Here is a 24334-nt window from a genome sequence, read left to right as displayed (position 1 = left end):
AGACCCCCAACAGCATCAGCCGACTGTGAATGGGAGGTTGTACATCAAGTTGTCATCCCTCGTGTTTGTAGGCAGGATATCATTAGAGTGGCTCATGATTCCAGTTTGGCAGGACACCTTGGAGTGAGGAAGACTGTGGCACGCATTTTGAAACACTTCTGCTGGCCAGGTATCTTCAGGGATGTTTCCTGGTATTGTAAGTCTTGTCACACCTGTCAAGTTGTGGGAAAGTGTAATCAGACTGAAAAGGTTGCACCTCTAGTTCCCATTCCTCCTTTTGAGGCGCCTTTCACCCGTGTGTTGGTGGATATTGTGGGCCCTCTTCCTAAGACTTCTTCAGGATTTTCTTATGTGTTGACCATGATTGATATGGCTACTCGTTATCCTGAAGCCATTCCACTTAGAAACATCTCAGCAAAGAACGTGGTTAAGGAAATGCTAGGGTTCTTCACAAAGTTTGGTCTGCCCAAGGAGGTACAGTCCGACCGGGGAAGTAATTTCATGTCAAATGTTTTCAAGCAGTCTCTGAAAGAGTTGGGCATCTCCCAGATCACGTCTTCAGCTTACCATCCCCAGACCCAAGGAGCGTTGGAGAGGTATCATCGAGCACTCAAATCGATGCTCAAGAAATACTGTTTGGAACATCAGAAAGACTGGGATAAAGGTCTTCCATTCGTTGTGTTTGCTGCAAGAGAATCTCCAAATGAATCACTGGGCTTCTCACCTTTTGAACTACTGTTTGGCCATGAAGTAAGAGGACCCCTTAAGTTACTCAAGGAATGCTGGCTGTCGGAGGAAGATGACGTCAACCTGCTGGAGTATGTGATGAAGTTCAAAGAACGGCTGTCCACTGCTTTACAGCTGGCGAGAGAGAATTTAGGAGCTGCTCAGGAGAAGATGAAGACTTGGTATGATAAGAAGTCCAGGTTACGCCACTTTCAGCCAGGAGATCAGGTTTTGATTCTGCTACCAGTTCATGGGCAACCTCTTCAAGCCAAGTTTAGTGGTCCTTATTTCGTGGAGAAGAAACTCAATGATGTCAACTATGTCATCGCCACACCAGATCGTAGAAAGAGCAAGCAACTATGTCACATCAACATGCTAAAGTTATATCACAGGCGGGACGAAAATAATCCAGTCTGCACTGTAGCTGTTCCACCCGAGTCTACAAGTGAAGTTCTCCCATGCAGCATGAGCCTGAGTGATAGTTTGGGGAAGAATCCTGATATCATGAATGATCTCCAGACTAAGCTTTCTCATCTACCTCCCAAGGAAAGGCAGGAGTTTTCGGCATTACTGCAGGAGTACCCGCAAGTGTTCCGTGCCACTCCAGGAAGAACTACTGTGTTGATGCATGATGTCGAGGTTGGAGACGCAAAGCCAATTAAACTGCCTCCTTACCGTGTGAACCCAGTGAAAGTTCCTCTCATTCAGAAGGAGCTTGGCTACCTGTTGGACCACAAGATGATTGAGCCCTGTCAGAGCGAGTGGAGTTCTCCTGTCACTCTAGTCCCTAAGCCAGGTGGGTCACATAGGCTTTGCATCGACTACAGACGTGTTAATCAGATAACTAAAACAGACACTTACCCTCTCCCTCGTGTAGAAGATTGCATAGACAAGATCGGAAAGGCTAGGTACATAAGTAAGTTTGATTTGTTAAAGGGATACTGGCAAGTACCTATGACTGAACGTGCTAGGGAGATCTCATGTTTTGTAACACTAGGAAAGGCTTTTGCATGTTCTGTAATGCCGTATGGTATGAAGAATGCACCAGCCACATTTCAGAAGCTCATGAATGTTGTAACAGAGGGTTTGGCAGGGTGTGTTGTTTATATTGATGATATATTAATCTTCAGTGACAACTGGAAAGATCATCTATGCCATGTCAGTAAATTTCTTGACCGTTTAGTTCAGGCTAATCTTGTAGCTAATTTATCAAAGTGTGAGTTTGGTCAAGCTAAAGTTCAGTACCTTGGGTATGTAATTGGTGATGGACATGTTGCACCACCAGGAGCTAAGGTTCAGGTTATAAGTGATCTTCCCAGTCCTAAAAGTAGGAAAGAGCTACAAAGATTTTTGGGAATGGTAGGTTATTACAGGAGATTTGTTCTTAACTTTTCTATTCTTGTATCACCACTTACAGACCTACTGAAAAAGGGAGTTAAATTTGTCTGGACCGATAACTGTGAATCCTCTTTCAACAAACTTAAAGCTATTCTATTAAGTCAGCCAGTGCTCGCTACTCCAAATTTTGCTAAGCCTTTTAAGATGGCTGTTGATGCAAGTGATACAGGAGCTGGGGCTGTTTTGCTGCAAGAGGATGATCAGGGTATTGAACATCCTGTATCTTATTACAGTAAGAAGTTCACTCCACCTCAAAAGAACTACTCCACTATTGAGAAAGAGCTTTTGGCCTTGATTTTGGGTTTACAGCAGTTTTCATTTTATTTGTGTTCTGGTTTTGACCCCATAGTCATTTATACCGATCACAACCCACTGAAATTCCTTAGTAAGTTTAAAGATAAAAATCAGAGATTGACAAGATGGAGTCTACTTCTTCAGGAGTATTCATTAGACATACAACATGTCAAGGGGAAAGAAAATGTTATTGCAGATTGCTTATCTAGACTTTAGACAGATTGTTTTAGAGTAATAAGAAATTTCCTTTGTAAATTTCTTTTTTCTTTGTGGGGAGGTGTTACATAGCCTATGATTTCATCATCCTTTGTGTAATTTTAACGCACAGTATGCTGCATGTTTGATCACGAGCGTGTTCTGCCTCAGTCCCCCCCTTCTACCGTTATAGTAGAGTAAGTCGTCCTTTCTGTTATTCAGTGCGGGATTGTCGACCGTTTGTCCCCATCGCTTCATTTGCGCGTCCTTATTACAAGTTGTATCAGGCTCTGCTGGCCCCTATATAATGAGCTCAGTCTCTGCATCATTGTCACTTAGATCTGCTCCTCATTTTGTTCACATCTCTGTCCTCCCCTGTACAGATATTATTATTATTGTAAGTGCTCAAGATATCTCCAAACATCTAGCAGCTGTGTGTAATTTGAGTATAACTGTTGTTGCATTTTTTTCTTGTACTGTATAGCATAAGTTTAATTTGTAGGCCTAGTGAAGTTTGTAATTTATGTAGGGTTCTTTGTCAGTCATTTTTGATAATAGTTTGTATCTGTAATAATTTATCTGGCATTCACTGAGTATTATCTGGTATCTCATTTTATCAGGGCTGACTTAGATAAATTTACTCTTGCTAATTTCGTGTTAATAGAGGCTATTGCAGTTAACCATATATTTAACCTGTTTATTTGCCATTACATTATCTTTATGAGTCCTGAATGTTTTGTTGTTAGTTTGAGCATTAAACTTTAACTTGTAATTTTACTTAACTCTTTTGTTTTGAACCTGGAACTTTACGGGACAGTAGTGACTCTTCGTATTCTCACTTAAAGTGCACATTATCTTTCTCTGTTCCGTAACAATATATATCTATATATATATATATATATCTATATCTATATATATCTATATATATATATATATATATATATATATATATATATATATATATATATATATACATATATGCAACGACTTATCTTCCTCTCATGTTCCTGAACTCGATTCTTTTGAATTCTCAACACTCTGGCTTCGGCTTTCCTGTCATTCTCTAACTAAATATATCTGCACTGTTTACTTATCTCCTAATTCTACTATCAAAAATTCTTCGATGATCATACTTCTACGATGGAACACATTCTATATATTTCTCCTTTCTCAGAAATCTCCATTCTAGGAGATTTCAATGTTCACCACCACCTTTGGCTCTCCTCTCCTTTCACTAATCCACCTGGTGAACAAGCCTACACCTTTTCTCTCCATAATGACCTAGAGCAGCTCGTACACCACCCTACCCATATTCCTGACTGCCTTGGAGAGAGCTTCAACATACTTGACCTCTTCCTTACAACTAATCCTTCTGCCTACACAGTTAATCATTTCTCTTCGTTGGGCTTCTCCGATCACAACCTTATTACCTTAACCTTTCCTATCACTCAGGTACGGCCTGTGGACCCTCCAAAGAAACGTTGTCTGTGGCACTTTGGAGCTGGGGATTGGGAGGCCCTCAGGCAGTACTTCTTTGATTTTCCCTGGAATGATTATTGCTTCCATGGCCGGGAGCCATCTGAGTGTGCCATGTGCATTACGGAGGTTATTCTCTTAGGCATGGAAGTATACATTCCTTTCTCACATCCTTTGACTAATGCAAGAAAGCCTTGGTTTAATCACGCTTGTTCTAATGCTGTCAGCAACAAGGAGAGGGCCTATAAAAGGTACTGGAGCCAACCGACCCGTGAATCACATCTCTTAAACATTTCTGCCCGGAATCATGCTACGTCTGTTCTTCGCTCTGCTAAAAATAATTTCATCTGTACTAAATGCCCTCAACTCTCCAACTCGAATTTTTCCCGCTCCTTCTGGCACCTTGCCAAAAACCTTTCTGACAACTTTATCTCATCATCCTTCCCTCTTCTTTTCTACTCTGATGGCTCTGTAGCTATTTCTTCTACTGATAAAGCAGATCTCTTCACTCAGACTTTCTCCTCCAATTCCACCTTAGACGATTCCAGTGCTGTTCCTCCATCACTTCCCCCCTCTGACTTCCTCATGGCTGACATTAAAATTTCTTCAGCTGATGTATTTTCTGCCATCACAGGCCTCAATACTAACAAGACATATGGGCCTGATGAAGTCTGTCCTGATGCTCTCAAGAACTGTGCTTCTGTGCTTACACCCTGCCTAGGCAAACTCTTTCGCCTTTGTCTATCAACTTGTACCTTTCCTTCTTGTTCGAAGTTTGCTCTCATTCAGCCAGTCCCAGAGAAGGGTGACCATTCCGAACCCTCTCACTGTCGTCCAATTGCTTTAACATCCTGTATGTCAAAAGTTTTTGAGTCATTTCTTAATAGAAAAATTTTAAACCATCTTTCCTATCACAACCTTCTTTCTTATCGTCAGTATGGGTTCCGTGAGGGACGCTCACTGGCGAACTTCTCACCTACCTTTCAGACTGTTGGTGATCCTCCTTTTGGCGAAAGCTTTGCCATTGCACTTGGCATCTCAATGGCTTTCGATCGAGTCTGGCATAAATCTTTAATTTCCAAACTGTCCTCTTACTGTTTCTATCCTTTTATCTGTGCCTTCATCTCTAGCTTCCTTTATGGTCGTTCTATAGCCGCCGTTGTAGACGGCCATCGTTCTTCTCCAAGGTCTGTCAACAGTGGTGTTCCTCAGGGCTCTGTCCTATCACCAACTCTCTTCATTTTATTCATCAATGACCTTCTAAGCTGTACATCTAACCCTATCCACTCATATGCTGATGACTCCACCCTTCACCCTTCCATTCGGTTCCCACAGTGCACATCTTAGCAGTTACTTGAACAAACAAGGGATGAGGCTATGGCACACCTAATGTCTGACTTGGCTCATATCACTGACTGGGGTAAGAATAATCTGGTTGTTTTTAATGCATCAAAGACTCAGTTCTTATACCTATCAACCCAACAAAATCTTCCACAGGTATACCCACTAATGTTTAATAATATTCAACTTAATCTTGCATCATCCCTGAACATGATAGGGGTTTCATTTACTCGGGACTTATCTTGGAAAGATGATACTATAACTCTTGTAAAATCTGCTTCCAAGGGATTGGGTGTGCTAAGCCGACTCCGTTCCTCCTTTACCTCTGCACAATTGTTAATTCTATACACGGGTTTTATCCGCCCCTGTGTGGAGTACAAGTCTCATGTGTGGGGAGGCTCCCCACATACAGCTCTTCTCAATAGGGTGGAGTCAAAGACTTTTCATCTCATCAACTCTCCTGCTCTTACTGACTCTCTTCAACCTCTGTCTCTTCACCACACTGTTGCATCTTTCTCTCTCTTCTATTGGTACTTCAGTGGTCAGTGCTTCTCTGAACTGTCTGCTTGGATTCCTCCACCTCTATGACAGGCGCGTATCACCCGTCTAGCAGCAAACTCTCAACCCTTTTCTGTCCAGCTCTCTAATGCAAGAGTTAACCGATACTCCAGTCCTTCATTTATGCAGCAGGTCAACTCTGGAACTGTCTCCCTCTGTCTGTATTTCCTGCTTCCTATGATCTCCAGTCTTCCAAACACAGTGTGTCGAGGCATCTCGAAATGATCGGATCTTGAATTTGGCTCCCTCTTGTATTTTGTTTTTCTCTTGGATGGAACAGATATTGCGGACTCGTGGCCTTTGATTCCTTCTTCCTCGCATAAAAAAAAAAAAAAAACTTAGAGCCTGAAGTCTGTTCCTTATTTCCAACTGAAATGCTGTTTTGTTTTCGTTTTTTTTTTCTTTTATTGGGTATATCTTTATTTTTAATCATTTTCTTTCTTTCACTGTTGAAACTGAACCTGGCTGTGCGACCCACCATTCTATGGTCACTTCCGATATTTACTTTGTTGATAACTGCGACATTTGTGAGCGTGTTATTCCTATCTGCTATAATGAAGTTAATTTCATTCTTTGTTTCTCCATTTGGGCTTCTCCAGGTCCACTTTCTCCCTGTTCTTTTATGAAAGAATGTGTTCATTATTCTTATGTTGTACATTTCAGCAAATTTTACCAGCATTTCTCCTCTTTCGTTCCTTTCTCCTACTCCAGATTTTCCCATACATGCTTCTCCATTTTTTGATTTTCCAACTTTTGCATTGACGTCTCCCATGAGTATTGTATATGGGGTCTTTTCTTCTTCCTTAATCTTGGAGATGTCATCATAGAATAATTCTATTTCTTCATCTGAGGTCTGAGAAGTTGGTGCATATACATGTACTACTTTCAGGGTATAATTTTTGCATGGTCTGATTACCACCAGTGCTGCTCTGTCAGATACACTGCTGAATATAATAACAATGTTGTCTGCAGGATTTCTGTTAATTAGAAATCTTACACCACACTCTAAACTGGCGGTTTGGGTGTGGCGCGAACCTCTGTACAGTGATGCTATGTTTCCCAAACCTGCGATGTGAAACGGCTCTTATATATGTAAAAGTCATCACAATTAAGATAAACACATATGAATACAATGTTAATGTGTGTATTATAATATATGATAGAACAGTAAACTTATTATGCATAAAATATTTATACGGCAATATAGAAACGTGGCATAAATTTTTTTGTGTTGCTAAAAAAAAAAATGTAGTCACTTATTGGCTTTTACCGTATTTCTGGGGTGGGTAATAATGTCACAATTATGATTCTAAGATAATGTGCAGGAATAAAAGTAAAAATATACCAATTTCTTAGTACAAAAAATAATACATTAAACCCTCGTGAGCGGCAACACTCACACAGACCCAGTCTAACCCGGCCAGAGAGGGAGAAAGAGGGAGAGAGTGTTAGAATGAAAACAAAGCATGGCGCCGCAACAACGAGGTCATCTGGTGCCATATGTAAAACAATTTTCTTTAATCATGATTAGATATAATAAAACAAAATACAGAAATGAAAGCACAAGTTTATAAGTCACTCATAAAAGAACCAAAATTCCCCAGGGTGACGCACATCTCCCTACAAGAGAGAGAGAGAGAGAGAGAGAGAGAGGAGAGAGAGAGTGGCGTCGCGAGTATGGAAAACATGGCAACACTGTACAGAGGTTCGTGCCCCACCCAAACCACCAGTTTAGAGTAGTACCACCATAGCTCTTTCATTTTGCCTTCCTCTGTAGTAAAATAGGTGGTTGCTGTCTTCGAGCTGAATTACTTTTTCTTCTTTTCTGTGAGTCTCACTCAAAGCTACAATATCCCAACTGCTGTTTTCCAGTTCATTCATTAAGTTATCAAGTTTGTAATCTTCTACGAGGCTTCTTACATTGTATGCATTGATTTTCATGGATTTCAGATTGTTTAATATCCCAGTCTTTAACTTGCCAATACAGTGCCTACTCACTTTCGGTGGCACACTGCCCATAAGCACAGGAGGCAGTGCGGTTGGAACTTTAGTAGACGATGATCGAACAGGAACGCCCGTCAAATAATTTGCAATAGAACTCAGGTTTGCTTGGGAGGATTGTGGTGAATAATCTCTCCTCCCTGCCACATAGTTTCTGGTGAGATGTAATTTTTGTGCCACCTTATTCATTATATTCGGTGGAGCCCTATATACTTGTATCTATAGGGGGTCCCATGGTCCGAGCCATCTGAGACGGTACCTTGTATATTTACAAGGCCTTCCCCTATCCGCCACCCGGGGACGCGCCAGGTAGCAGTGGGATATATAATTATATACACAGTACATATAGATAGAGAGATAGATAGATTTTATATATATATATATATATATATATATATATATATATATATATATATATATATATATATATATATATTGTGTGTGTGTGTGTGTGTGTGTGTGTGTGTGTATTATCTGTAATTATAATGATAGTCCACTGCGAAACAAAGGCCTCCCCCAACTTTCTCCATGAATTCGTTGACTGAGCCAATCTCTACCACGTTTTGCCTGCAAACTTCTCTATCTCATCTTTCCACCTCCTGGCTGGTCTTTTTCTGTTATGCTTACAGTGTCTTGTAGTCCAGTCAGTCAGTTTCTTGCTCCATTGGACATCCGTTATTCTTGCAACATGACCTGTCCGACTGCAGTTCTACTCTTTAACAACTTTTATATTGTCTTTGACTTTAGTGTGCTCTCTCACCCGCGTTGATTTTTCCCGTCTCAAAAAGATATTCCTAACATTGACCTTCCCACTGCTCTTTGAGAATGGATTATTTCATTTTCCATCGATTTTGACACTTTCCAGGTCTCACAACCGGACGTCATGGACGGGATTCTACACTCGTTTTAATTATATATACATAAATAGATAGATAGATAGATATCTTTTTTTTTCATTCATACTGCCATGCTACTTTTCATGATGTCTCCATGTTTATCGAAAGCATCCCATTCAATTGCAATGCTTCTTTTTCTTTCATTATCATGGACTTTCGTTAGTTTATGTTGTGTGTGGATGTATGTGGAATAACTGAAACAAAATGGAGAGGAGAAAGTGTGAGAGAATGGGAGTATGGATGGGGTATATGTGCAGGAGTAGGTGAGAATGAGAGGGCAAAGGAAGGAGTATGTATAGTTGTGAGTAAAAGATGGAAGAGGAGCATAAGACAGTATGGATCAGTTGGATCAAGGATTGTGTGGGTAAAGTTGAAAGTTGGAATACAAATGTGGGCGATTGTGTGTGTGTATGCGCCAACGCAAGATCGTGCTAGAAGAGTGAGAGAAGAGTTCTGGACAAATGTAGAAGTGTGCATGGAAAAGTTTGGAAGGAATGAGAGAGTGTTTTTGATTGGTGATATGAATGGTAAAGTTGGGAATGTGAAGGTGGATGGAATAGTTGGTGAGTGGGGTGTGCCTGCTGAGATAGATGAGAATGGGAGTGCGTTAGTGGACATTTGTGCTGGGAGGGGGTTGGTAATAGCCAATACCCTCTTCAGGCATAAAATGATCCACAGGTATACATGGCGAGTGATGAGAAGGGTGGGTGGTGAATTGAGTGAAAGGAAGGCAATGATTGATTATGTGTGTGTGGATGAAAGGATGCGAAGATGTATATTGGATGCAAGAGTTTATAGAGGTTGGGGGAGTGGACTTTCTGACCACTAGTTGGTGGTGGCCAGAGTTAAAGTTCAAGTAAGATGGAGGAATAGAAGAAGGGAAAGACAAGAGGAAGGAGTAGTTGCAAGGAGAGTGGAAAGGCTACAAGAGGATGAGAAAAAGGCAGAGTATAAGAGAGAAGTGGAGGAACGATTGGGCAAATATGAGTTGGAGCAGATGGGGGACGTGGAAGGTGTGTGTAGAATATTTGCAGAAGAAATATGTGCAGCAAGTGATGTGGTGTGTGGAAGGAAGAGAAGACGGAGGGGGGTGCAAGGAACAGCGTGGTGGACTGAAGAGGTGAAACAGGCTGTGGCACAAAAGAAGAAAGCATACAATGAATGGATGAGAAATAGGGGCATGGAAGAAGTTGAGAGGCGGAAGAGAGAGTTATATGTAGAAAGAAAGAGAGAGGTGAAAAGATTAGTAAGAGAGAGTAAGAAGAGAGTGGATGAGGAATTTGGAAGGAATTTGAGTGTAAAGTGGAGGGACTGTAAGAAAATGTTCTGGAAAGAGGTGAAAAGAGTAAGACAGGGTGGAAGTGAAGTTAGCAGGGGAGTGAAAGATAAAAATGGTAGATTACTAGTGGAGAAGGGAGAAAAAGTGAGCAGATGGAGAGAACACTTTAAGGAATTGTTGAACGTGGAGGATGGAAGTAATGCGAGTATAAGTGGCTGGGGAATGGCTGGAAGAAGGAGGGAGGTGAGAAGACAGGAAGAAATCAGTAGGATAGAAGTTGTGGAAGCAATGAAGAAAGTTAAATCAGGGAAAGCCCCAGGAATTGATGGAGTGTGTGGTGAAATGCTGAAGCATGGGGGAGAGATAGTAGTAGAATGGATGTGGAAGATGTGCAGATTGGCCTGGGAGGAAGGTAGAGTCCCGGAGGATTGGAAGTCAGGTATAATTATTCCCTTGTACAAAGGAAAAGGGGAAAAAGAAGTGTGTGGTAATCATAGGGGCATTTGTCTTCTTAGTAAAATAGGAAAAAGTGTATGGTAGGATACTTATTGACAGAGTTAGAGAAAGAACAGAGAAATTAGTTGGAGAAGAACAGGAGGCTTTAGGAAGGGAAGAGGTTGTGTAGATCAGATATTCATTCTCAGATCTTTAGTGGAAAAGTTTCTAGAGAAGGGAAAGAAGTTGTATGCGGCTTTCATGGATTTGGAGAAAGCATATGACAGGGTGGATAGACTAGGATTGTGGAAAGTGTTAAGAATATATGGAATAGATGGGAAGTTGTTGAATGCTGTGAAGAGTATGTACGATGGTGCGAAGTCTGCAGTGCGTGTGGATGGTGAACTAAGTGAATTTTTCTCTTTGAAAGTTGGGTTGAAACAGGGATGTGTCATGTCTCCATGGTTGTTCAATCTGTACATGGATGGGGTAATAAAAGAGGTACAAGGTAGGGTAGTGGATGTTGGAGTGGCCCTGGTGAGAGAGGATAGTGTCTGGAAACTCCCTGTACTGTTGTTTGCAGATGATATCGTGTTGTTGAGTGAAGACGAAGGGGAGCTGCAAGGCTTGGTGGATGAGTTTGAGAGAGTGTGTAAGAAACGGAATCTAAAGATGAATGTAGGGAGGAGTAAAGTGATGGTCTTTGAGAGAGGTGAAGTCAGTGAATGTACAGCGAGGTTGGATGGTGAGGAATTGGAAAATGTGAGTACGTTTAAGTACTTGGGTAGTGTGATGAGTAAGGATGGAGGTTTGGAGGGTGAAGTGCTTGAAAGGGTACAGCAGGGAAGAAAGGTTGCTGGTTCTTTGAAAGCAGTGATAAGGAACAGGGAAGTGAGCATGGAAGTGAAAAAGTTACTACATGACAGTATTGTGATACCAACTCTAACGTATGGCAGTGAAGCTTGGACATTGTTGGAAGGACACAAGTCAAGAGTGAGAGCAGTGGAAATAAGTTATTTAAGAGGAGCCTGTGGAGCCACATGGAGAGACAGGCTCACGAATGAGGATATAAAGGAGCGTTGTGGTGTTGATGTGGATGTGATAGGAAGCGTTATGAGGAACACACTGAGGTGGTTTGGCCATGTGGAGAGGATGGAGGGTCAAAGACTGACGAAGAGAGTGTATGTGAGTGAGGTGGAGGGGGAAAGAGGGAGGGGGAGGCCGAGGATGAGATGGAGAGATGGGGTGGAGAGGTATATGAGAGAGGGGTGTGAGTTGGGAGCCGGGGAGTGAAATGCCGGGGGCCAGGGCGACTTGGAGGCGATTTGTTTGTGGCCACCCCAAACGGGATTGAGGCGTCTGGCAATAGATAGATAGATAGATAGATAGATATATATTCAATTGCAATGCTTCTTTTTATTTCATTATCATGGACTTTCGTTAGTTTATGTTGTATATATATATATATATATATATATATATATATATATATATATATATATATATATATATATATATATATATATATATATATATATATATATATATATATATATATATATATATTGTTACGACGAAGTGGGGCTAGAGGCATATCTAACTGCCTGAAGATGAAGGTAAAGTGCACAACGGAAATTTTAAATTTCAAAGGGGCGGCTAGCAACACCAGGTAGCAAACTCAAAAAGGGGAGACTAATATAATCTAAAACCAACAGCAATGACAAAAAAAAGCGAACAAACAAGGCAACAAAAATTTCTAATTTAGTTTACTTAACACTAACTTAAAGCTACAACAAAATCAGTCAGGTTCTAAAAGGAGCGTCAAACTAAGACTTGCAAAAATTATCCTTAAGTTCCAGCAATAATACGAAAGGTAAACCAGAACACTGGAACTAGCAACTGGGTTGTGGAACAGCTTGATGTGCAATATAGATGACAAAAATAAAAATACAGATTCTTTACACTGAATATAATAGGTGACATTAACAAGAGCAATTGGAATGATTCTAAATTAACAGTGCTTCAAAATAACTGTAATATCAGTATGTGAAGTTGTGAACCCTGAGAACATCGTGTGCTGACACTCTTAAGTAAAATTAATTCACGTGTGGCAGATATACCATTATATACAAAATGTCCCAGAGAAGAGCTCACCAACACTCCGATCTAACTTCTGCTGTTAAGTGAACTTGGTATTTTTTTTTTTTTTTTTTTTTTTTCCGGCCTATCAACCATTGGGGCCGAAGCCCCTGGTTATTAAGGCCGTGTATATACAGTATATATATATATGTATATACATTTAAACATATATACATATATATACAAACATATATATATACATACATACACATACACACACACACACACACACACACTTCCATGCATACATACAGACACACTTTCATGCAAATGTACATATATATATAATAATTTTAATCTTATTTATTTTTATTTTTTTTTGTATTTTTATTTTTTTTAATTTTTTCTTGGTTTTTTATTTTTTATACCTTATAATATAAAGACAAACTAATCTAAAGACCCTAAAACTAATAACCTAACAGACAAATCGCTAACCTATACTAAATCCTACAGAGACAAATAGCTAGACCTACACTAATGGTAAAAATACCTCGACTAACAGAACGCCATCGACTACAGATATGTAATGCCTTTCTACATTACATACCTGCACTCATCACCTGGTGACTGTCAGTCGAGGCACAACCTAATATAGGGGACATCAATATATGAAAGGGAACCAGACGAGTCAGGAACATTTCCATATACGTCAGCTGTCGTCCCTAATTAGAATAACTTAAGCAAGATAATATAATGTATTTACATAATTTGTACAAAAAGTGAAGAACCTCGCCCAGCAGACCACCATCGACTGCAAGTGCCCAATACCTTCCTATATTGCACACTTGCACTCATCAGCTGGTGACTGTCAGGCGAGGAACTTGGCTTAATGTAGGGGACATCTATATTAGAAATAGATCGGTGAGAGGAGGAACTATTTAAAATATGTCAACTGTCAACCCTAATTAATATTACAATATATACATATTTACTGTTCATAAAAACCATAACCACGCAGTAAAAAAAGTCACATCACTCTGATCAGTCCGGTCTCTCTCAAGAAAGCCATCAATTTATCAGTCATAACAATGTCCCCATCACCCAGGATGGTGGAAAGGGTGAAGGGGACGTCTACTGCGCCGCAGTAATTTATAAGTGAAGCACGTTCACGAATAAATCGCCGACAGCGCAGGATGATATGACTAATAGATAACACCGCATTACAGATGTCACAGTGCGGTGGGAAGCGTCTTTCCATATATGGTTTTATGTGGGTTAAAATGGTGGCATTCAGCCGTAATCGTGCCAACACTTTTTCTTCTAAGCGACTGGGACGGTTGGCAGTGTCCCAGTCGCCCAGGTACGGCTTACAAGTTGGAATATTTAGTCTGGTCCACTGACCTTGCCACAGAAGATTTATTGATTTCTTTCCGAGAGATAGACTCGACCGTAGATCACGAGGAACGTCCCAAGTCTCCTCGAGCTCTACAGCCGACTTTGCAGTAAGTCAGCCTGCTCATTGCCGTAGATACGACAATGACCAGGCACCCAGATCAGCGTGAATGACTTGTTGCATGAATGCAACTTATTAACGATGCGGCCCTGGATCTCGTGAGAGTCCGTAGTACAAGATGCAATTGCCTGAAGGGCTGATTTTGAATCTGAAAATATGACAAATGAGTCATGTCTAGAATTGAGAGCATAGTCTATGGCTTTGTCAATAGCAAAAAGTTCTGAAGTAAACACAGATGTATGAGTCGGCAACCGATACCTGAGGGCACATTCAGTCGACCACACACTTGCACCCACACATTCACTCGACTTGGAACCGTCGGTGTACAATTGATGGGACCCCAAGTGACGAACAATGATCTTACGAAACAAGTGGTGGACCTCCGCCTCCGGCGCCTTGGCCTTTGGTGCTGGGAGCCATGTGACATCGACTGTAAAGCCGGGTGGCTCCCAAGGCGCTATATTTTTTAGCACCAACTTGTCACAGTCACTGGGGTCCACATCAAGCTCCTGAGTCAGTAAGTGGAGGCGAGTGGCAAGTGGCCGACGCACCCCCCGCAGAAGGTGGTGGTATTGATGCAGGGGGGTACAGGCCACATTGCCGATATTACATTTCCTAAATGTCCTTACACCATAGGAAAATGCCAGGTGATCACGGCGAATACGGAGGGGAGGCACATTCGCCTCCACTTCCATACGAGCCACACGGGTACACCGTACAGCTCCAAGACACATTCGCAAGCATTTATTCTGTAACACATCCAATCCTTTCAGCGTGGCATCAGATGCCGAGCCATACACCTGTGCGCCATAGTCTAGCTTTGATCGAATAAGGGACTTATACACCATTAATAAAGATTTTCTGTCGGCACCCCAGGTAGTACCCGCTAGGTACTTGAGGACATTTAACGGTTTATCACAACGAGCAAGCAAAGTATTAACGTGAAGTTTGAAATTCATTCTACGATCAAAATGTATTCCTAAAATTTTACAGAATTTTGAAAAGGTACCGCCTGATTATCCAAAGTTAAGCACAAATTAGGTACGTTACGATTAGTGAAAACTATAGCGGCACACTTACGTACGGAAAACTTAAATCCCCACTGCAAGGCCCATTGGTGGACGGAGTCAAGGGCTGCTTGAATCCGCCCAGCCGAAAATTGTGCATTACGGGAAGAGTGCCATATTGCACAATCGTCAGCATAGAGTGAGTATTTAAGATTCCTCGGGATGGGAGCTGATGACAGAATATCATTGATCATAATACTAAATAAAGTAGGACTAAGCACACTTCCCTGCGGCACCCCGTTTTCCTGGATAAATATATCCGATGTTACGTTACGGGGCAATTTGACAGAGAAAGTTCTGTCCCTTAAGAAATTTGAAATAAAAACAGGCAAATTTCCTCTTAAACCATAAGCATAGAGCTTCATTAGTATACCGTGTCGCCATGTCATGTCATAGGCTTTATGGATGTCCAAGAACACCCCTATCATGAATTCTTTATTGGCAAATGCCTCTGCAATACAATGCTCCAAATTCATTAAATGATCTAGTGAACTTCTGTATTTACGGAAGCCACATTGTTGATCATTTAACAAATTCTTCGACTCTAAAACAAAAAGAAGCCTATTGTTAACCATTCGTTCCATGACCTTACATAGACAAGAAGTCAACACAATAGGACGAAATGAAGTGGGATTCATAAGACGACCAGCCTCTTTGGGTATCGGTATGACGTGCGCAAAGTGCCATGAGTTTGGGAACGTTCGAGACGCCCAAATCTCATTGTACAATGCTAACATCTTAATCAGGTTGTCCTGATTAAGATGCTGGATCATACCGTACGTGATGGTGTCTGGTCCAGGGCTGGTGTCTTTACAGGATTTAAGGGCAAGGAGCAGTTCATCTAGCGTAAACTCTTGGTTGTACTGGGAGTTTACGTCTTCTGTGGCAAAGTCTAATATCTGTAGCTCAGCCGTGCGTTTATGATGTTGGAAACGCGGGTCATAATTGGCTGAGCTACTTACATGAGAAAAACTCCTGGCGAGGATGTTAGCAACGTCCACGGGCTCGTCATAGATGTTATTATTTACTTGCAAGGTGGTAATGGGGAAATATGGGCCTTTATTATTTAATATTCTTATGGTGGACCAGACTTTACGTAATGGTGTTGTACGAGTCACCGTGGACACAAAGGACCGCCAGGAGTCACGTTTGGCCCTTCTTATTATTCTCCTTGCCTCAGCCCGTGCCTGTTTGTATGCAATAAAATTTTTCTCAGTGGGCTGGCTATCAAAAATCCTGTATCTCCTATTGCGTTTTCTTAATGCTTGTCGGCAATCCGGCGTCCACCAATGTGCTCTATGCTTCGCATGAACTGTAGAAGTCTTGGGAATAGCAGCCTCAGCTGCGTGTAATATGGAAGTAGTTATATTTTCGACCTTAACATCTATGGTCTCCCCAGATATATCTAAATTGGCGATCCTTGAGAAGGATCCACAATCTGCTTTCTTATAGTTAAATTTTGGAGGTGGAGGGTTCGAAATGATGTCGCGTGTATAAGAAAGACAGATGGGTAAATGATCACTTCCCAAGGAGTCGTCGTAAGGGTCCCATGAGAGATCTTGATGTATACCCGGCGAGGCCAAAGATAAGTCAATGGCCGAAAAGTTACCAGTACGATCATCTACACGAGTCGCTCTACCATCGTTCAGAAGACAGAGGTTGGACTGTAGTATTAGGTCGGCTACTTGCTCCCCACGACCATCGATCCTCAAGCTACCCCATTGATAGTGATGGGCGTTAAAATCGCCCAACACTAACTTATTCCCAGGGAGATGTTCAACTAGTGAATTTAAAGCATCACTATCAATGGGGCCATGTGGAGGACAGTACAGAGAGCAAATAGACAGATACGTGTTATTAAATTTTACTCTGCATGCGACAGCTTCCAGAGTAGAATTTAGAATCACTTCCGTTTGTGGGTGTGATTTATGTGTGTATATGGCTACTCCGTGACCTTCATATCTTCTATACGAGTGGTAGTGTTTGAACTGTGGAGGATCAGGGTGATCCTCCAGGCGCGTGCCTCCTGTAAACAAACAACGTCTGGCCTGTGTATAGAAAGCAAGATTGCTATATTGTGTAACTTATTCCCAATACTTCTACAATTCCACTGTAGTATAGTGAATGCGGCGGTTTAAGATTTACGGGGGGGGCCAGTGTGTTTAGTTTTTTTATGCCCCCCGCGACCAGGCGAGTGGCTACCGGGGGACCTTTCCCGGTGCTTGCTGACGGAAACCTCCATATTTTGGTCAATAACAAGGCTCCCAGATTCCACCGAGGAAGAGCTATTCTTCCTCTCCCTCGCTGGGCTAGGAGCAGGGAGGACATGAGGACGTGGCTTTGAAAGGGTGGTGAAGTTATGTTTTACAGTCTTGTCAGGCTTCGATTTAGGCTTGACTGACTGGAGAAGCAGCAGCGGCCTGTGAGTATGATGAAGCTTTGGGGAGGTCAGTTAGAGAGTTGGATCTTACAGGAGGTTTAGAGGTGGAGGTGGAGGTAGAGTGAGTGACTTGATTAACAAGCACGAGATCAGTCTGCGTCTCCACAGTGCACATCACAGGGCGGGACATCACTGCCGAAGCATAGGACCTATTCGGTGTGGGAGTTGCATGCAACTCCTTCACCTTTTCCTTGCTTCGTAGAAAGAGACACCCTCAGTCGCCTTCACCGCACAGACCTCTTTCTCCTCCTTCCACTTGGGACAATCCCTAGAGGAAGTGAAGTGAGCACCCTTGCAGTGAAAGCAGCTGACACCCTCTGATGTGCAATGGTCAGCATCATGACCTTGCGTTGCGCACTTGCCACAGACTGATTGAGAAGCCCGACAAGACTTTTCATGGTGTCCATATAACTGACATTGTAAACAACGAAGTGGGTTGGGGATGTATGTCCGTACGTTAACAATTTCATACCCCACTTTGATATGGGTTGGGAGAGTCACTTTACCGAAAGTCAATATAACAGTTGCCGTTTTCGTCCTCCTGCCCTCGGAAAATCTAGTGATGAAACGGGCTTCAATTACATCTTCATGAGCAAGTTCACGTACGATGTCGTCCTCTTCCATGGCCATGAGGTCCCTGCAAGTGATGACTCCCTTGCAGGAATTCATGGAGTGAGGGATCGACGGCACAACATCATAGCAATGGAATTTGCTCATCTTCATCAAATCCTTAACCTGGGACGAGTTTGCAGTCTTTACTAGGAGATCTCCGCTAGCAAGTTTTTTGACCTGTTCTACCTCTCCTGCACATCCATCAATCACCTTCTTGATAATGAAGGGATTGAGGCTGGACAGGGAGTAGAACCAACCGCGTGCAACAAAACAAAACTCGCATTATTTACATCAATGTCTAGCAAAGGGCGGGTCCGGGGCCGTTCAGTCTGGGGGTAGTCCGTCCGTGAGACAGTCGGGAGTCGGTCAGGACTACCTCCCCCCCTGAAGGAGGGGGAGGCAGCAGTGGCGTCCGCCATAGTAACCACTTCCCCCTAACGGGGGAAGTGGGAAGAAAGAGAAATAACAAACAAGGGACAAAAAAACCAGGACAACACACCTATGGCTAAGATTGCCCTCTCAAACCACTCCAGGGAGGCCCGACCGTGTTACTTCACACCCCAGAGCGATCAGTGGGGGGGACCCTCCGTGGGCGAGTAAGCAAAGGCAATCTTAGTAAAAAGATATAGACACTTACTATATCTCTAGCAAGGGTAGGGAGGAAAATTAGTACTAGCTATCCTAAGTGTCACCAGAAGGGTGAAAAAAAAAGCTAATGCCGGTGAGGCAGCCCTGAAAACTAGAGGAGAGCCAGAAAAACACGTCTAAACTCTCCACGACCATGCATCAAAGTCCCGAACTTGGTAAAAAACAACAGGTTATTATATACAGCCTCAGAAGCACGAAAGGCATAACAGAGACTCATTATCGGGATCGAAACTAAAATGGACGGACACGACAAGGTGGCTCTAAGAACAACAAGGAGTCTATAGAAAGCTCCAGAAACGGATCTGCGCATTAGCTACCACATTGGAAGGGCTCCAGATTTCATCTCAGTCGTGACAGAAACTATATCTATCTATCTATTGCCAGACACCTCAATCCCGTTTGGGGTGGCCACAAACAAATCGCCTCCACGTCGTCCTGTCCCCCGCCATTTCACTGCCCTGCTCCCAACTCACACCCCCCTCTCTCATATACCTCTCCACCACCCCATCCCTCCATCTCATCCTCGGCCTCCCCCTCCCTCTTCCCCCCTCCACCTTACTCACATACACTCTCTTCGTCAGTCTTTCACACTCCATCCTCTCCACATGGCCAAACCACCTCAGTGTGTTCCTCATAACGCTTCCTATCACATCCACATCCACACCACAATGCTTCTTTCTATCCTCATTCGTCAGCCTGTCTCTCCATGTGACTCCACAGGCTCCTCTTAAATAACTCATTTCCACTGCTCTCACTCTTGACTTGTGTCCTTCCAACAACGTCCAAGCTTTACTTCCATACGTTAGAGTTGGTATCACAATACTGTCATGTAGTAACTTTTTCACTTCCATGCTCACTTCCCTGTTTCTTATCACTGCTTTCAAGGAACCAGCAACCTTTCTTCCCTGCTACACCCTTTCAAGCACTTCACCCTCCAAACCTCCATCCTTACTCATCACACTACCCAAGTACTTAAACGTACTCACATTTTCCAATTCCTCACCATCCAACCTCGCTGTACATTCACTGACTTCACCTTTCTCAGAGACCATCACTTTACTCTTCCCTACATTCACCTTTAGATTCCGTTTCTTACACACACTCCCAAACTCATTCACCAAGCCTTGCAGCTTCCCTTCGTCTTCACTCAACAACACAGTATCATCTGCAAACAACAGTACAGGGAGTTTCCAGACACTATCCTCTCTCACCAGGACCACTCCAACATCCACTACCCTACCTTGTACCTCTTTTATTACCCCATCCATGTACAGATTGAACAACCATGGAGACATGACACATCCCTGTTTCAACCCAACCTTCAAAGAAAAAAAACACTTAATTCACCATCCACACGCACTGCAGCCTTAGCACCATCATACATACTCTTCACAGCATTCAACAACTTCCCATCTACTCCATATATTCTTAGTACTTTCCACAATCCTTGTCTATCCACCCTGTCGTATGCTTTCTCCAAATCCATGAATGCCGCATAGAACTTCTTTCCCTTCTCTAGAAACTTTTCCACTAAAGATCTAAGAATGAATATCTGATCTACACAACCTCTTCCCTTCCTAAAGCCTCCCTGTTCTTCTCCAACTAATTCCTCTGTTCTTTCTCTAACTCTGTCAATAAGTATCCTACCATACACTTTTCCTATTATACTAAGAAGACAAATGCCCCTATGATTACCACAAACTTCTTTTTCCCCTTTTCCTTTGTACAAGGGAATAATTATACCTGACTTCCAATCCTCCGGGACTCTACCTTCATCCCAGGCCAATCTGCACATCTTCCACATCCATTCTACTACTATCTCTCCCTCATGCTTCAGCATTTAACCACACACTCCATCAATTCTTGGGGCTTTCCCCAATTTAACTTTCTTCATTGCTTCCACAACTTCTATCCTACTGATTTCTTTCTGTCTTCTCACCTCCCTTCTTCTCCCAGCCATTCCCCAGCCACTTATACTCGCATTACTTCCATCCTGTATGTTCAACAAACTCCTACTGGTAAATTTCACCTCATAACACTTCAACAAGCGACAACACAGCCAAGCCAGCTACTCTCACACGACATGGATGTTATATAAAACTCTATTATTAAACCCTTTTTCACACAAGTGCTAAGCATGATGTTAGCAAAACGAGTGAGTAATAAATGCTCTGAATAATATAGGAGAATAAAAGCAATTTGATCAGCGACACATAACACGCCCACACGGAGGAAAATTCGTCCTTAACCCTAGATAGGTAATGTGGGGTCTCAGAAACCCCAGTCCCCGAAATTTTATTTTAAAAAATATGAGCATAAGGTCTACAGATCTGTCCGTCTCATTACCTTCCTGCCTAGTGATGCTTTTCATGGGGATGATGGGGTCATAGCTGTACCTGGCTCTGATTTTGCTCTATAGAGCCATTGGGGTATGTTAGACCCCAGATTACCTATAATGTAACCTCAGTTGAGCCCTCTTGTGATTTTTTTATTTCAATTTGCTGTCTTTCTTCATTTGTATACAGAAGGTCCCAACATCAGTCTACTGCAGACCACCCAAGGAATCATGATATTAGTTTTCATTTTTGCAAGATTTAATTTTAAAATTTGTATACCTAAAATTTAATCATTTTTGTGTAAACTTTAAAAAAATATATATATTTTTTTCAATTAAACTTTATATTTTATGGCCCTGTTTAAAGATAAGGGGTTGAATTATTTGTGTATTGAAGCATTTTGAAATATCTCAAATGGAAGTATTTTTTTTTTAATTTTTTTCCGTGGGGTCCGTCAGACCCCACGTTTCCTAATATAGTAACAAAATCAAGATTACCTATCTAGGGTTAAGGGCATGCCAAGCAATCAACAATCACGTTATCAATCCCCTTGATATGCTCTATGTTCAAGATATACTCTTGGAAGGCTCCAGTGTGTTAGCCCATTGATTCTTACTCTTTCACTGGTTTAAAAACTTTAGAGGGGAGATGATCGGTATAAACAGTGACTGTCGGGCCAAAAGCAAGTATATGTACAGAAAAACTATGCAGGGCGATGATCAGGGCAAATAGTTCCTTTTCAACAACTGAGTAATTATGTTCAGCCCTAGCAAATTTCGTACTGAAATAGCAGACAGGATGCTCTCTGCCCACATCGTCATCCTGCAGGAGCACAGCTCCTGCTCCTACACTACTTGCATCTACGGCCATTTTGAAAGGTTTTGAAATATTAGGTGTAAGCATCACAGGGCAACAACACAATATTCCCTTTACAGACTTGAAAGCACTTTCACACTCCTCAGTCCAACATAATTTCTTTTCTTTCACTAACAAGTCTGTCAGTGGGGTCACAACACTTGAAGAATTCTTATTAAACCGTATGTAATAACAGTGCACAAGAACCCCCGAAGCTCACGCCTGGCTTTAGGTGCAGCAAAGTTCTTAATGGCCCACACCAAGAAGTGGGGCCAACACAACCGTGACCAACTATGTAGCCAAGGAACTGAACTTGAGCCTGAACAAATATGAACTTCTTTAAATTAGCAACAAGGTAAGCTTCTAAGTGCCCTGAAAGGAACTTGTTAATTTTTCTAGATGGTCTTCCCAAGTACTAATGAAAACTACTACATCCTCCAAATATATCACACAGTTTGGAAGCCAAGTCTGGGCATCATATCACAACTATAAGTTTGGCAATCTGCCACATAACAAGAGACTTCTTTCACATGCTCCATCAAGCCGTTCTTAAGGTCCAGTTTAGTAATGTACAGTAGTGCACCAACTTTCGCTACAGCAGGATTTGCGGAATCCACTTTCGCGGCATGCACCAAATATTCCCTAACTTCCACTTTCGCTTGAAAAAAATCGATTTTCGCGCACAAATTTTGGGTTTGGGACAATATTTTGAACTTTGAATTTCCTGCACCGCCCGCCCGCAACCCACCGCCATCTTGAATGACGTCATGTCAACACTCTGTCCACCCATTCCCGCCATTGTGTACGAGCGTGCTAGCTCCATTGTGTTGGATTCTCACGGTTCAGTGGCCTCTACTGTACCTGGTAGTGTGGGGAAAGGGCCTGGTGGTGTGGGGGGAGAGCCTGGTGGTGTGGGGGGAGGGCCGGGAGGCAGTGGTGGTGATAAAAAGTGGCCGGGACATTCAAAGTCGGGAGGAAAGGCCAAGGCTAAAAGAGAGTATCGTGTTGGAGTGAAGAAACGGCAGTATAATAATGAAATGAAAAGGAAGATAGTTGAGCACATGGACAAGGGCGCAAAAAACAGTGAAATCTGCCGTATATTTAACATCCCAGAATCGACAGTGCGTAGTATGAGGAAACAGCATGGTGGTAGCAAGGCAGCAAAAGGTGGCGCCAATACGTCTGGCGTGGCTAAATAAGCCCACCACGCGCCTCGGATACTTACCCCCAACATCCATTAAACACCTCAACCTGGTCTCTGTGGTATGTTTCTCCTCATATAATGTGTACTGTACAGTTTTTATTGTTTGTATCTCACAATACAATGTACAATAGTGATTTGATGTACTGTATTGCAAGTGAAAATGAAAATCTGATGTTACTTTAGGATAACCAGGAACCAATTAGCCTTTTTGCCATAAAGACAATGCCCCAATTTTCGCTAATTCTACTTTCGCGCATTATTTTTGGACCCAATTAGGCGCGAAAATTGGTGCCCCACTGTATTGCTATGAACAAGACAGTCTTCTAATAGAGGAAGGGAATATGTGTTGGTCCTACTGTAGTCAGAACTTTGACTCTGTGGTAGTCAATGCAGAATCTCGCTGTACCGTCAGGCTTGGGCTGCAGGGTCACAGGGGAGCTCCACGGGCTCATTCGGAAAGATAAGGTCATTGTCCAGCATGTACTTCAGGTGGAGGACTCCAAAGCGCTGGGGGCAGACACGATGGGGTGGCAACTTAACAGGAAGCGCGTCTCACACATCGTCATGGTGCTAGATCCAGGTTGTTTGCCCAGGGGAGCTACCAAACACATCCTTAATAGTTGTCAAGACTGATCTGGCAAATGCAAAACCTTTTCACCAAGGGACAATCCAGCCTCAGCGTTGTTTTGTCATGCACTCACAGTATCAAATCAAAGTCCTCCTCATTTTGTTCCTGGGCTACCAAACTGCTGGGAACCTCCTCAGTCTGTTCAACCAAGACAAGATTCCCAGGTACACGGGCCTCTGGAGCATGACAATAAGGATTCAGCATGTTAACGGCAAAATTGTGCCTGTTTGGTGTTTTCACTAAGTAATCAGTACTACTAACTTTATGCACCACAGGATAGGGGCCACAAAACTTGGCAGCATGAGGCTGTCCTTGAAGAGTAAATAGAACTAACGCTTTATCGCAGACTTTAA

The 24334-nt window shown here is 42.4% G+C and overlaps 1 protein-coding gene across 1 annotated transcript in view; it reads left to right on the top strand.

The window, feature by feature from the left end:
- Positions 1–23986, top strand: part of LOC145401281 (neuroligin-4, X-linked-like) — a 112467-nt gene extending 88481 nt beyond the window's left edge. The window contains exon 12 of the mRNA XM_080273610.1: positions 23766–23986. Coding sequence (XP_080129736.1) covers positions 23766–23986 — 221 coding nt within the window. The remainder of the gene's footprint in view (positions 1–23765) is intronic.
- Positions 23987–24334: the final 348 nt, after the last annotated feature.

This window comes from Coenobita brevimanus, chromosome 55 (genome assembly GCF_032717465.1).
Source record: "Coenobita brevimanus isolate Jiangsu-jjx chromosome 55, ASM3271746v2, whole genome shotgun sequence".
NCBI classification, from domain to species: domain Eukaryota; kingdom Metazoa; phylum Arthropoda; class Malacostraca; order Decapoda; family Coenobitidae; genus Coenobita; species Coenobita brevimanus.
Note: the sequence above shows the minus strand (reverse complement) of the source record. Positions and strands in the feature narration are given on the sequence as shown.